The 15198-nt window shown below is 44.3% G+C and overlaps 1 protein-coding gene across 1 annotated transcript in view; it reads left to right on the top strand.

The window, feature by feature from the left end:
- LOC118831378 (inter-alpha-trypsin inhibitor heavy chain H4-like) overlaps nt 1-15198 on the top strand; it is a 42969-nt gene that overhangs the window by 8030 nt on the left and 19741 nt on the right. The window contains exons 3-13 of the mRNA XM_036738699.1: nt 3243-3347; nt 3556-3718; nt 3950-4060; nt 4886-5014; nt 5928-6044; nt 7003-7171; nt 7735-7860; nt 8701-8882; nt 9173-9358; nt 11886-12025; nt 12326-12480. Of these exons, the coding sequence (XP_036594594.1) occupies nt 3243-3347; nt 3556-3718; nt 3950-4060; nt 4886-5014; nt 5928-6044; nt 7003-7171; nt 7735-7860; nt 8701-8882; nt 9173-9358; nt 11886-12025; nt 12326-12480 (1583 nt within the window). The remainder of the gene's footprint in view (nt 1-3242; nt 3348-3555; nt 3719-3949; nt 4061-4885; nt 5015-5927; nt 6045-7002; nt 7172-7734; nt 7861-8700; nt 8883-9172; nt 9359-11885; nt 12026-12325; nt 12481-15198) is intronic.

Below are 15198 nucleotides of genomic sequence, written 5' to 3'. Positions count from 1 at the left end.
TCTTTCTTTGTAAGATTTTACAAATATATATTCTAAACCGGTGCTCTCTATGTCCACCATCTTTCAGCACTTAACAGCTAAGTGCTGACTAAGAGGCTTTTGGGGCTCTAATTGGTCTTCTTGTTATAGCCATTAGTTCACATTGGTTAAACTTCTGAATAAATCATTATAATTAGTGTCAATGGTCCTGTCTCCATCTCCCAGTTTTCATTTTCCACAACTTATTTAAATAAGTCAAGATTTCAATTTCAAACCATATCTTTTTCTCATTCTTTTTCTTCTACCGCTATATTAATTCTCATCTTTGCTGTAATGCAAGAGTTCTTAACCTTTTATATGGAATGAACTCCTTTGGCAATCTGGAGAAGCCTATGGATCTTTTCTCAGAAAAAGGTTTTTAAACAGTTGAAGAAAATGCTGAATTTCTGTTAGAGGTCTGAAAATAAAGATGTCATTTTTTTCCCATCCAAGTTCTAGATCCCCTTGAAGTCTGTCCACAGAGCTTTTGTTCTGGAGTCAGCAAATTGGACAACACACAGGGAGTCAGGTGACATAGCGGATAGAGTGATGAACCCAGAGCCAGGAAAACCTGTGTTAGAATCCTTCCTCAGGTGCTTACTAGCTATGTGAGCCTAGACAAGTCACCAACTCCTCTCAGCCTCAGTTTTCTCATTTGTAAAATGGATGTAATAATAATACCTACCTAATAGAGTTATTGTGAGGATCAAATAAGGTAACATGTGGAAAACACCTTTGCAAACCTTAAAAAGTGCCACTATATGCTAGTCACTTAGGGATGACTTCTACATCAATAATGGGTCTTTTCCTGTCTATTAAAATTTCATCAATTTTATCTTTGGGGCTGTTATTCAATACTCACCATGTCTAGTATCTACTGATCCTTTTCTCAAAAAAAATATTCGTGATGTAGTCAGGAAGCTTTTGTGCAGTCTAGAAGTATCTCTGGTTTTTTTTTTTATTTCCTATTTCTGATCCATGGTTTCTAATACAATTTTCCCCATCTTTACCTATTTCTGCCTTTGTAATAAAGTTGACTATCAAAGTATACACTGACTTAATTGGGAGAGTTTGATCCACCTCTTTACACCTTATTTCTCAACATATATTCCTTCATGCAACGACACTGGCCTCCTGGCTGTTTCATGAACAAGGCACTCCTTCTCTTGGCTCCAAGAATTTTTCTCTGGCTGTCCCTCATGCCTGGAATGTTTTCCTTCCTCTGCTCTGCTTTCTGATCTATCTTCCTTTGAGCACCAAACAAAATCCCATCTTTTCCTGGAAGCTTCCCCCAACCTCTCTTAATTTTAGTACTTTCCCTCTGTTAATTTTATTTCCTATTTATCCTGTATGTAGCTTGCTTTATATACATACATACATATATATATATATATATACATATATATATATATATATATATATATATATATATAATTTGTTTGCATGTTGTCTCTTCCATTAGATTGCAAGCTTCTTGAGGGCAGGGACTGTCTTTTGCCTTGTTTTGTATCTCCAGCACTTAACACAGTACCTGACATATAGCAGATGCTTAATAAATGTTTACTGACTGATTGATTATCCTGTGAAATGAAGTTTTATATTGTATGCCAAGAAGCATACAGTAAAACTAATTCTACCAACCCCTTTCTTTATCTATAAGAAATACCTATGAGAATCCTTCCATCTAGCTTCAACTTCCCTCTGGTTTACTTTATAGCAAGAATGCCAATATTGTTATGCTACTGCTCCTCTAGTAGTAAATTAATTCATTAATTATTGGGTAGGGAATTTGTGTTTAGAGTACCAAGACACATGCTAGTTTATAGCGTAAAAACCACATGGTTCTTAGCCTCCAGTATGGTGTGCCCTCATCAGAGAAGATGCTGTGATCTATGAGCAAACCAGAATCGAAGCAGCTCAAAAGAAACATGAGATGCACAAATTTAGAGAATCCCCCCAAATGTTCACATGGACCAGTTGTGCCTGAGCATTCCAAGTTCATATAGGTCTGATCAGACACAGTCGGACACACTGTAACTTGACTCTGACATAGCGATATCATTTTGGGCCCCTTTGAGAGCAAAGGACAACAACCAACCACTCACTTCCTTCTCTGCCATTTTGTCACTGAGGAAGCAGAAGAGACACACAGGACCAAGAGTCATTGTGTATTTGTTTATTATCTTATAGTTTGCTATGGCAAAAGAATTCATCACCAAGTGGACAGCCTACTGGTGATGAGCCTCTCTCCACTAAGAAGATCCTTAGGGAATAGTCTCAGTATATTCCCAGGCTATATATGAAGCTTTACTAGTATGATAGAAACTCTCAGAGCTTACATTCCACTGGTATTACCTTTAAGATCCCGGAGTCACCTCCACACCACAATGAGGCAGCCTCCTAACTTCCCTGTTTCTTTTGACTAGTCCACTAGTTCACACTAGTCCACTGGTCCACAAAATCAGTCATCTTTGGGCCTTTGCTCTCTCCCATCTCCCACATTCACTCACTTGCCAAGTCTTTTTGACATTGCCTCAACATCTCTGGCATCTGCCTCCTTTCCACTCCCTTGGCCAACACCCTAGGTTAGAACCTTATCATTTCTTACCTTTCCTCTTGCAATGGCCTTCTCTTTGGTTTCCCCGCTCCTATTCTCTCATCTCCCCAGTGTAGCTTCCAACACAGGAAGGGTTCATTATTGAATGTCATTTGTGAAAGTTTGCTTGTTCCCTAAAAAATATTCTAAGTGATGATGCCTTTGATCCATGTAATAAGCTAGGCTGCAGCCAGCTGTGGAAGGGTTTTAAATAATGAATAGAAGTTTGTACAGGAACCATTCAGAACAAGGAAGGACAATCTAAAATAATTAAGTTGGGTTGTGTAGATGTTAAAGGCACCTAAGTGGCATGGTGGATAGAGCACTGGGCCTGTAAGGAGGACCTGAGTTCAAATCCAGCCTCAGACACATACTAGCTGGGTCACCCTAGGCAGGTCATTTAACTCTGTTTCCCTTAGTTTGAGCTGGAGAAGGAAATGGCAAACTACTCCAGTGACCCCAAATGGGGTGTTGAAGAGTTGGACATGACTGAACAACAACTAGTGTAAATGTTAAGTAATATGAGAAACCAATATCCAACCTGCCCTCCTCAGTCCCTCTAGCCCTCTTTCCTCAGCAGCCTGAGCTCCTTCCCTGAGGCTTCTCTGTGCTCTTCCTCCCTCCTCAGGATCATCGATGGTGTGACATACCCAGGGGAGATCAAGGAGAAGGCAGCTGCCCAGGAGAAGTATGGCTCAGCTGTAGCCAGGGGGCAGAGTGCTCGCATCATCAGGTAATGTCTGTGGCAGGGCTTGGGCTGGGGCAGCCAGGGGATCAGAAAGTCCCGCACAGCCAAGCCCCTGCCTGAGAGCTCCTCCTGCCCTGCCTGTTTAGGCTGTGGACACTTTACCATCAGCCTCCACGTGACCAAGCTCTGCCTAAGCTCCCTCTGCCCACCCTGTCCATTCCCAGTGGCACTAAGGGGCCAACCTCCCACCCAGGGCCACAGGGAGGAATCTGGAGCAGTTCCAGGTGTCTGTCAATGTGGCCCCAACTGCCAATGCCACCTTTGAGCTGGTCTATGAGGAGCTGTTGAAGAGGCATCTGGGGAAATATGAGCTAATGCTGAAGGTCCGGCCCCGACAGCTGGTCAAACACCTGCAGGTAAAAGGCTGAACCCTAAGTCACCTCCACCGGAAAGCCTGCCTCGATGCATTTATTCTACTACCCCAGCAGAGAGAAGTCTGTCTTTTTCCCCCTATTCCCCCTTAGACCAGGGGATCCCAGGGGCCAGGGCCTCTTCCTTCTCAGACTGGGGCCTCCCTGAGCATAGAGGTGTCACCTTCCTTTAGACCTCCAGACTCTTCCCATGCTTTATCCCCCTCCACACCACAGGTAGATGTCCACATCTTTGAGCCTCAGGGCATCAGCTCCCTGGACACCGAGATTGCCTTTATGACCAAGGATCTGGCAGATGCTCTCACCACGACACAGAACAAAACCAAGGTCAGATGCTGGGACATGGAAGAACAGAGTTTGGGCCCTAGACTAAGTACTTATAGGGACAGGAGGAAATAAGGAGAAGGGATTGGGCAGGTCAGTGTAAATACAAGGTTTTCAGGCCCCTGTGCACACAGAAGGTACATGGAATCTGGCTGTTCTATTGAACAAACTATGGAATTCTTGCTTAAGAGGGATTTAGACCCAGGGAGGGCAGAAGGGGATTTTGCCCATGGTTCTATCGCGACCTTTGTCTCAGTCTAATCACCAAGAGGAACCGGTGAGTGAGGTTAGTCACAGGCAGCTTTGCTGGGTCACTGTGGGAGAGTCTAACACATTCAGGTTCCCTGTGAGGAAGAGGAATGGTTGTTAGCATCTCTTTTCCTAGCTCATGTTAGAGCAGCAATGAAGATTTTTCCTAATAAATAAATCATACTCTAATTATACCATCGCTCCTTGGCTAGGAGTCATCACGTTTCTCTGACTGCCACCTCCCCCCCCATATACCCTGCAGTTCGATGGCTCCCCAGAGCAGATGTTCCCAATGTCCTCCCTGCCATCTGTGCCCCATGGCCTCTCTCTTGGACCTTCTCGTTTGCTACTATTTCCATTTCTATTCACATAATTCCTCAACCTCAAAACCAGGGTCAAGGGAAGAGCTTGGGAATCTGGCTAATCATTATCTAGCTGGTGAACCACCCTTTCAGAAGTCTCTCGGCTTCCTGTGGGTATAGGTTACTACAGCTTCCCCAGGTCTTGGGACACTGGCAGGGCCCAGAACAACCTCTGGCCTCTCAGCTAATTCCTCAGCACCAGCTTCTTCTCCTCCAGGCTCACATAATGTTCAAGCCCTCTGTGGCCCAGCAGCAGAAGGAGCCCGGGAAGCTGGACACAATTCTGGATGGTAACTTCATTGTCCATTATGACGTGGACCGAACCGCCGTTGCAGGGGACATCCAGGTGAAAGCTATAGGGGCCTGGCGATGAGAAGGATGGGCTCTGGGAACACTGTGGGAATGAAGCAGCTGTCAAGCTTTTTTCTACGCTTTGACTTTAGCAATACGGCAGACTTTTGGGAAATCAATCCATCAGCAAATGTTGTTGGCCCTCACTTGTGTGCCTAGCTCGTGCTTAGCAGCCTTGTGAGGGTGATGCAGGCTGTGCCACCCAGGGCCCTGTCCTCAAGGAAGTAGTCTGAGAGACACAGGACATCATTGCATGTGTAGACTCTACTGTCTACATATCTTGGCCTCAATCTTGTCTCCTATGTCATGAAAGTTCTTACTACGCTGCGCTGCCCATCTCTTTCAATTCTTACATTCTTGAATTCTGTGATTAATTGTCAAATCTGTGAATTACAGTTGAAAGAAAGTATGAACTTGGGCAGCTAGGTGGCACAGTGAGTAGAGCACCAGCCTTAGAGTCAGGAGGACCTGAGTTCAAATCTGGCCTGAGACACTTGACACACTTACTAGTTGTGTGACCTTGGGCAAGTTGCTTCAGCCCAATTTCCCTGCCTTCTCCCCTCAAAAAAAAAAAGAAATCCAAAGGTTTAAAATAAATAAATGAAAGAAAGTATGAACTGGATGCTTTTGCTCAGATTAATTGGTGGGCAGTGGAAGAGTAAGGGATTGCTAGCTCAGTCCAGAGTCTGTCTTACTTACTTATAGGCACTTAATAAATGCTTCTCAATTGGTCTATTGGATTAAATGGGAGGTAGTTCAGAGAAGGGCAATGAATGTACCTCTCTAGACTGAGGTCCTACTCAGGGATGGGGACCCTGTGGCCTTGAGGCCACATGTGGCCCTCTAGGTCCTCGAGTGCAGCACTAGGGGAGGGAGAGCTCTGACCCACAGCTGTCGTCATGCTGCAGATCGAGAATGGATACTTCGTGCATCACTTTGCCCCAAGAGAGTTGCCCCCGTTGCCCAAGAATATGGTCTTCGTAATCGACAAGAGTGGATCCATGGCTGGCAAGAAGATGAAGAAGGTCAGGAGGTGTCCTGGAAGCATGTGGGAATGGGAAGGGGCAAGAGTCAGGGACTGCTCTAGGCAGGAAAGGACCCAAATTTATTACACACTATGCCTCAACCCTTCTATTTTTCTGATATTCTCACCCTATCAGCTCCTCCTCCAGGGCATCCTTCTGACTCTGCCATGATGTATCAGGGAATGTGCCAGGTGGAAAGGGACTAACATCATCCTGCCCTAGATCCCTATTTCCTGAGAATTCTGCCCCCATCTTCACTCTTCACCTGAGCCTCCCTTCATTCTCCCTCCCTGCTGAATCTGCCTCTGCCTCCCTCCCTTTCCCTTTGAACATCTTCAATCTTACCTCTCTACCCATAATTCTCCACCATCTCCACCGTCTTCCTACCCATGAGTCTCTACCATCTCTACCATGGAGATAGTGTGGAGGCAGCTGCCGGCACAATGGATAGAACATTAGACATGGAGTCAGGAAGACCTAGGTTCAAACCTAGCCTGGGAGTTCTCAATCTTGTCCTCTATGTAATGAAAGCTCATACTATGCAGAGCTGAAAGTCCTTTTCAGTTCAGTTATTAGTAGGGTGACCCTGGGCAAGCTACTTAGCTCCTGTTTGACTCAGTTTCCTCAACTGTGAATGGGAGTAATAGTTACTACCTTGTAGGGTTATTGTAAAGACCAAATGAGATAATATTTGTAAAATAGTACACAGCTTGGCACAGCACCTGGCACATATTAGCTGCTATATAAGGGCTTAATCCCTTCCCTTTCCCTTCTCTGGACCCTCTCCCTATCTCCTAAGGCTTCCCAGCATCTGTCTTCTCTGCCTTTGATTGTCTCTCCACGTCCCATCTCTGCCCCTTAAACTTCCACCCAACATTTTGGCTTCCTGAACTCCTCCTAGCTCCTTCCCTTGCTCCCTGAACCTCTCCTCCACCAAGTTCTTCCCCTGCCCTTTCAGACCAGAATGGCCCTACTAAAGATCATGGATGATCTCAAACCAGAGGATCATTTCAACTTGGTTGCCTTCAGTGGACGAGTAATCCCGTGGAAGCCAATGTTGCTTCAGGCCTCTAAAGAACACCTGGAATCAGCCAAGATGTTTCTGACTAATACCCAAGCCCTGGGTGGTGAGTGAGGGGCCAGGGCTTCAAAGGGTAGGCATTGTGTTTGGCCTCAAGGATCCTAGCATCGCGGTTTAGATGAGGGTTTCTGAAGAGTCTGGTAGGGGAAGGCAGAGAACTGATCAAAAACAGGACCTATTGGGCCCCTATTGAGAAGAACATTGGTATTTCCTTGTCCCCATTCCTGACCCTATGTCCTAACCTTACTAAAAAGACTCTCAGTAATTTGCTCTCCATTCACAATACCAACACACTTGGAACTTACTGCCTCTATATAGGCTAGACTGACCAATCTGCATAGAATCTAGATGTGATTCTCATCTTCTCTGTTCATTGATGCAGAAATTATTAAGCTATGCTTCTCTTGGCTGACTCGGTCCCTTGACCCTCCACCCTTTCTGACATCAGTCTCCAGCCTCCTTCCCTTTCTGCTCTACCCCCTAACCTTACTTGATCTCTTCCTCTGCCCCTGGACAACCCATCCCTCTTTTCCTCCCAGGCCTCTCACCCTCCACCTATCTCAGTTGGTGCCAAAGCTGAGGCAGGTGTGAGAAGATTTCTCTCCCTAGCAACTAACATCAATGAGGCCGTCCTTGTGGCTGTGACAATGCTGGATGAGAGCAACAGGAAGAAGCAGCTGCCAACAGGGAGTGTCTCCATGGTCATCCTGCTCACCGATGGGGATCCCACTGAGGGTGAGGTGGGGGTGTGAAAGACTATTTTAGCTTGGGTACCAACTTCCTATGGATGCCTAAAGGGCGTGTGTATCCTGGGGGCTCTTGTTCTGGGAACCCTTTTCTAGGAGAGGAAGACAATAATTTGAGGAAAACAGGTGGGGCAGACTTTGGACCTACCCTCAGAGAGATTACATTCTGCAAAAGACAGAGTAGGAACAGATCTAGACTCTGACATTGGGATTCTCCCAACCTCAGTGGGGAGACGATACGCATGGGAACAAACTGAAGGCCCGGAATATGTGGTTCTGTGGTTAAGCTCTCCAGGAAATGCAGAAGGGAGCTCTCAATGTGGGCTTGAGTGGTCAGAGATGGGCTCCGGCAGGAGTAGGTAGAGCTCAGAGTAGGTACTCCTCAGAGCTCCTCACTGGGAGCCAACTGTCCTAAGCTCTAGTCCAATCTCTGCCATTAATTGTCTTTGTGACCTTGGATAAGTCGTTCGCCCTTTGGGGGCCCCAGCTTCACTGTATGATCCCTGGACTCCATGACTGACTGGGGTTGGGGTGAGTATTGTAAAGATACTCCCATCTGGATGGAGATTGGAGTTAATGATCCTTGAGGTTCCTCCCAGCTCTCACATCCTACAATTCTGTTCTTTGATATTTAACCGTTGAACAGATAACTGATATTTCTTGGCCTTTTATAATAAAACACTCAAGAAATGCCCTATCTACTCCTCTCTCTATATCTCTTTCTCTCTCCCTCTCTCTATCCACCAATATCTCTCTCTGTCTCTTTCTCTCTATTTTTCTCTGTCTTTCTCTTGCTTCTCTGTCTCTTCCCTGGCCTGAGTTGCTGCAGGGGAGACAAAATTGTGGAAGATTAAGAACAATGTGAAGGCAGCCGTAGGGGGCCGATACCACTTCTATTGCCTGGGCCTTGGCTCTGATACCAACTATGCCTTTCTGGAGAAGCTGGCCTTGGACAATGGTGGGATGGCCCGGCGCATCTATGAGAACTCGGATGCTAACCTGCAGCTCCAGGTACCAGCACCCAGCTTTGGGATCCCATGGGGAGACCTCCTGGGTATGGATGCCCTCTATATGTGGGATGGAGGAGTTAGAGAAGAAAAGAAGAACTCCCAGAACCTTGATTTGGACCTGCCCCTCAATTCCTGTGTGACCTTGGATATATCTTTTCCCTTCTATGGGCTTCACTTTGCTTTTATTATCAGTGAGGAAGTTGGATTCCAGTTCCAAAGTACTGCAGGCCCCAGAAAGCTGCCCTACCCACCATTCTTCATTTTACCCTAATCCCTCCCCTTCCCCCAAAGGACTTTTACCAGGAAGTGGCTAATCCGCTACTGACCACGGTGAAGTTCCAGTACCCAGACAATGCCGTGGAGCTGCTTACACAGGACAACTTCAGGGTCTTCTTCAAAGGCTCGGAGCTAGTGGTGGCTGGGAAGCTCATGCCCCAGGCCCCGGACCTGCTTTTAGCCCAAGTCAGGGGCCAGTCGGTGAGTGAGACCCAGAAATCCTTAGATGGGAGAGCTTGGTCTGAGAGCCATCCCTGGTATAGTACAAGGACAGGATGAAGGACGCAGGGCTAGACAAATATTCCTATGAATTCAGTTCAGTTCAGTTGAGAACACATTTACATATTGTATACTAGGGACCAAGGACAAAAAAGAAACAGTCCCTGCCTTCAACCGGCTTACCTTCTCCTGTGAGAAAATGGCGAACAGATAAGTAAATGTATAAAATATATAAAGTAAATACAAAGTTATTTCTTGGTGGAGACATGTACAGAGTAGCTGTATAGTTGTGGTTGGGGATAGGTAAAACACTAATAAGTAGAGAGAATTAAGAAAGCTCTCCTAAAATAAATGGACCTTAAAGTGGACTAGAGATTCCAAAATATAGAGGCTAGTACAGAGAGTATTGTACACATACGGGACAACCTATGCAAAGGTGTGGAGGTGGGAGATGGAATGTTATCTATGCAGAATAGCAAGCAGAATGCCATATAGTGAGCAATGTGAAATCAATCTAGAAAAAGCCAGATTGTGCCAGATGCCAGGTACAATGCATTGTGCCAGGTGCCAGAAAAGAGCCTGGTGTTTTTAAATTTGAAACAAGCAGAAAAAAAAAGTTAGTGTCATCTAAAGCTGCATTTATACAGACACCACATCTAGAATGAGGGAGGCCATAATCCTATTGTCCTCTGTTCTGCCTAGATCATATTTGGGGTATTGGGTTCATTTTTAGTGGGGGGGACTGGGTCTCTCTATCTTGCTGAGAGTAAAAGTACAGTAGCCACCTGTGGGCCTGATCCCAATACTGATCCAGGTAAAAGTTTTTTTTCTGAGCTGAGCCAGTTGACCCCTCCTTAGGGAACCTGGTGGCCTTCCATTCCCCGAGGGCTTGCCATACTACAGTTGGACTTAGCTGGACACCCAATTGGTTTTAGCTCTACTTAGAACTCCAGAACTTAACGATCTACCAGCCTCCATCACCTTAGCAGCAGGAACCACCAGGCATGTGCAACCACACCCAGCAGGAATATTGTGTTCAATCCAATTGAATTCAACAAAAAAATGTACTGAAAGCCTATTGCAAGCAAGGCATTGTGTTTAGTTCTGGGTACCATATTTGAGGAGGAACTTTGGTAAACTAGTATAGGTCTTCAGGAGGACAAAAAGAATGATGAAAACCGTGGCATTAGAGGGTCAAGGAAAGAAAATAGAGATATTTAGCCTGGAGAAAAGAAGATGACAGACATATTCCAATATTTGAAAAGTAGTCACATGACAGAGGAATAAGATTTATTTTACTTCAATGCAAAGAATTAGGAGGACTGGGTGAAAATTGAAGAGTGGTATGTTTTGACTCAATACAAAACAAATGTCCCCACATTTAGAACAGTCCAAAATGTAATGGGCTGCCTAGGATTGTAGTGAGTTTCCTGTCCCTACAGGTCTTCAAATAAGACGTGTTGTTTAGGTGCAGGTTGTACTATAAGATGTCTAAGGTCTCTTTCAACTCCAAAATCTCCATGACTGAATATGTCAATGACCAGGAGAGGATGCTAGGGATCAGGTTAGCATTTGAGGGGGATGAGCCAAAGGTCAAGCCAACCTGATAGATCACATTTTGGCCAGTTCGGTGTGATCCATCAGGGCTGGAGACAGGCCACTGGATGAAAAGAGCGGAGGTGTGGACATCAAAGTTTAGGGCTGAAAAGAACACTTGCCCAAGAGAATTCGGCTTGAGAGGGATATGTAATAACCTCTGGCTTTTCACCAGAGTCAGTGCCTTTTATAACCAGTTGGCTAAGACTTTGGGGGAAAAGAATAAGCCATAGCCACAAAGAATGAACTTGTAGGGCCATATTAAAAGGAAGGAAGAAAGAGCAAGAGCAAAGAATAATGAACTTGGTGGTGGTAAAGGACTTCTGAGGCAGCAGAAATGCTCAAAATCTATGAGCGTTTGGAAGAGTCAGGAGAAGTATACAGAAAGGCAATGGTATTATGGAAAAGAGGAGAAGAACAGAGAAAGAAGAAAGGAAAACAGTGGTGTTTGTAGTCAATTTAATGTCTGAGGAAACTTTTTTGTTTTGCAGTGGGAAAAGAAACCTGGCTTTGTTCTTTTCTTTGTATCCTCGACACTTAGCACAGGGCCTGGTAGGCCCTTAATAAATGCTGGATGGCTGACTGTTACCTAACATGTGTATGACGTTGGTGAGGCATTTACCTCAGTTTCCTCAACTGTAAAAAAAGAAAGGGAATTGGAAAGAATCTCAACATTTTCTTCTAGCTCTCAATCCTGTGATTCCATGGAAGACAGTTACAGTGTTTTATATTTTATAACCTTTTATAATAACTCCAAATGATGAAATGAGATGAACCAACCATCAGCATAGGCATCAGATATAACATGGAGCTGTGTGGTTTAGGCTCAGTTTGATGCTTCAGGAGGGATCCTACATCCTGGGATAGCCCCAGGCAAATATTTGGCTTATGTCTGTGTCTCCCCTCTATTCAGAACACCCAGGATGTCAACTTCCAAACAGAAGTGAATGTTGTGAACAAGGAGAAAGTCTTCCAGGGCCCAAAGTACATTTCCCAGAGCTTCATGGAGCGCCTGTGGGCATACCTGACCATCCAGCAGCTGCTGGAGAAAGCGTGAGTAACCCTTATCTGTGTGACTTTGTAACCTCTCTGAGTCTCAGTTTGTTCATCTGGGTAAGTATACCCATCTATGAAGGCCTAAGAAGTAAGGGAAAGAAAATTTCCCCCTGTAATCATGCATCCCTGAACTGCCCATCACTCAGCTACAGAGTAAGATTTGTCACATCCTGGACAACTTGGGAAGGGGGTGATAGCCTTGTTCCTTAAATTCTGAATTGTAGAGAGAACAGCGAGTACATGAAGGGAGAGAGGTGAAACCTCCTCAGGTTGAATGCTAATAGATCTGATTATCAGTGTTTCAGCCTCGGGTACTGAACAGCAGAGCCTGGAGGCCAGGGCTGTGGACCTTTCCCTCAATTTCAGCTTTGTCACTCCACTCACCTGTATGGTAGTCAACCAGCCTAATAGCCAGGGCCAGCCCCAGTTGGCTATGAAGTCTGTGGAAATAGGTAAGCAGTGTATGGAGTACTTCCTGGCTCTGGCAGGGCTAAGACATCAGGGTATAGTGGGAGGAGCATTTGAGTTGGAGTCAGGAAGACCTAGATTCATATCCTGCCTCAGATAAACTTACTGGATGATCACGAGCATATCACTTAAATTCTCTGCGCCTCTCAGTGTTCTCATCTGTAAAATGAGAGGGTTTGATTCAATAATCTCGAAGGTAACTTCTAACTCTAAGTCTATGATGTTATGATCCTAACACCACTTCCAGAGTTACTTCCCCAATTCCCACTAGTGCAAATAGGTTGGGTCTCCAAAAGGTAGCTGACTATTCCTCTCTTCAGGATTCTAGAGGGGTTGAGATTATTAATACTGTTGCTCATGAGCCCCCATCTGATGTGTTTCTCCAGATCAATCTACCAGCTGACATCAATGAGCTTTTTCAAAAGGGATATTTATAGCAACAATAGCAGATACAAAATAGTCCCCTTTTGAATATTCTTCCCTTGTACATACAAGGATCCTGGGGATAGTAGGATCAAATTTAGAGAAAACACATGGCAAAAGGTCAAATTCACAGTTCTTGATTACTGGAATTCTTTTTCTTCCTTTGTGGAGCACTCATGAAATTCCCCTCAAGTGTATCTCTCTATTGGGCTCTGAGCTAGAAGTTCTGCTCTCTATAAAGGAAGGCTTTGTGAGGAGTTTAGTACTCTACCCTCCAATGGGAGGGGAGAGGAGGCTGAGGAAGGTGGTATCCAAGGCTATCCTGGGAGAGGCATCTCGTTCTGTGGAGTTGAAACCAGGCATAACTACAGATGCAAAGTAGAGTGAGAAGTACCTAATTCTCTTCTACCAATCAGAATAATTCTTGGTGAAATGACTCGTTTTCATCCAATTATCAAGGCACTTCACTTTTCTCAAACTGATTAAGGATTTGTTCTTACCTACTTTGCACTTTGGGGCAGCTAGGTAGCACAATGAACAGAGAACTGGGCCTGGAGTCAAGAAGATCTAAATTCAAACCTGTCCTCAGAAAATTACTAGCTATGTGACCCTGGGCAAGTCACTTAACCCTGTTTGCCTCAATTCCTCATTTGTAAAATTTGTGAATCAATTGGAGTGCTTTGGGCAAATTCCATGGTCCCAAATCCTGTGAGCTTTCTAGTGATTTAGGAATGTTTTGGTTTGTTTGTTTGTTTTTCTAGTGTGTTGTACTAGAAGTTCTTCTGAAGAGTCTAGGTGGCACAGTTCATGAACAGATCTGGAGATTAAACTTCTTCCATACTCCCAATAAATAGTGATACAACTTCACAGATATCATTTTACAAGTTACAGCCTATCCATGTTTGCAAAAGGCCTCATTACCACCATACTCTAAGGTCAAGACCACTCTTCCCCTCCGATTTTGTGTGTTCTTGTGGGAGAGTATGTCCAAGGCTTTTGGGGGAAAATATACCAACTGTTCTTAATGTACCAGTCACTGGATTAGTCAATATCCTTTTTCTAAAAGCTAATTGAGACTACTGACTGATAATCAATGAGAAATATACCAGTGGGAGGCTTATGAGTGATAGCACTCGAAAACCCAGCAACCCTTAGGGTTGCTTGGGAATAGGACCCTCAAGGGAAAAGTAGTTGACCCAACCCCTAGGGATCTAATCTGCCATTGCTAGTAGGAGTTGGGGAAGTAGCAGACAGGTTTCTTTATGATAGCCTTTGCTTGAACTGAGGGTGCTTGATTGAGTACTTCAGTACAAATATTCATAATTGTGCCCTTAGAGGGCACAGGGGTTCTATGGATTTTTACTTGCCTAAAATACTGGAGCCTAACAATTTACCTAGAGCATACTATGACAACTTATAAATGTCCTTTTTTTTCTTTTTTACTTTTATACAGACCTAGATAACTTGCTTTATTGTGACATGAATCTAAACAATTTGTCTCAGACATCAATGGACTCAAGATCCATAGGATAATGTTTGTCTGCTATGCCGCAAAATCAAGAAATCAACCTCTAATGCTTCATCTCTTTTCTCCATTTCTCTTTGAGTCCTTTTCCTAGTTTGATTCTCTTTTTAAATTAAATTTTTTTTTCTTCAGTGAGGGGTGAGTTAGGAGCTCTAATGCATTGGCAGGGTTCTTTTGAAGAATTTTGTGATATTCTACAGAACAGGAATCCAGAAATAACTTATATCTAGTCCTCCAGTGGGGTTGTTTTGTGTGTGAAAAGGAGTGCTGGAAACATTTAGCACTCTGTGTGTGAAAGGAATACCTACAGATGTTTTTGAGGAGACCTCAAATTAGATCATTCTGTATGATAAAAGAAATCACAAAAGGATTTTCACCCAGAACAATAATGGTTTCTCACCTAAGGATAAGGGAGTAACTTCTAGATGACCCCAGGTCCATAATCTCTATGAGGAGAGGCTTGCCTGTCCCAGGAGCTCTGAAGGGACAAGGATTTTTGTCTTAGAAGGGAGGCTTGATTTTCTTTTCCTTTTTCAACTCAATTCAAAAGACATTTATGAAGTGCCTACTATGTGCTAGGCACTGTGCTGAGCACTGGGGGTATAAAAAGAGCCAAAAGAGTCCCTGGCCTCAAGGAGTTTTTTCTTCCATTAATTGTTTTTGGGTTGGGAAGGCCAGTTAAAAATGCCAAGATAGTCAGTAACCTATGAGAATTTTGTAAAATCATACCTGTTTGTTAAAATGTATTTGGCAG

Source organism: Trichosurus vulpecula, chromosome 9 (genome assembly GCF_011100635.1).
Source record: "Trichosurus vulpecula isolate mTriVul1 chromosome 9, mTriVul1.pri, whole genome shotgun sequence".
NCBI classification, from domain to species: domain Eukaryota; kingdom Metazoa; phylum Chordata; class Mammalia; order Diprotodontia; family Phalangeridae; genus Trichosurus; species Trichosurus vulpecula.
The sequence above is the reverse complement of the archived record's forward strand: the minus strand, read 5'-3'. Positions and strand labels throughout refer to the sequence as shown.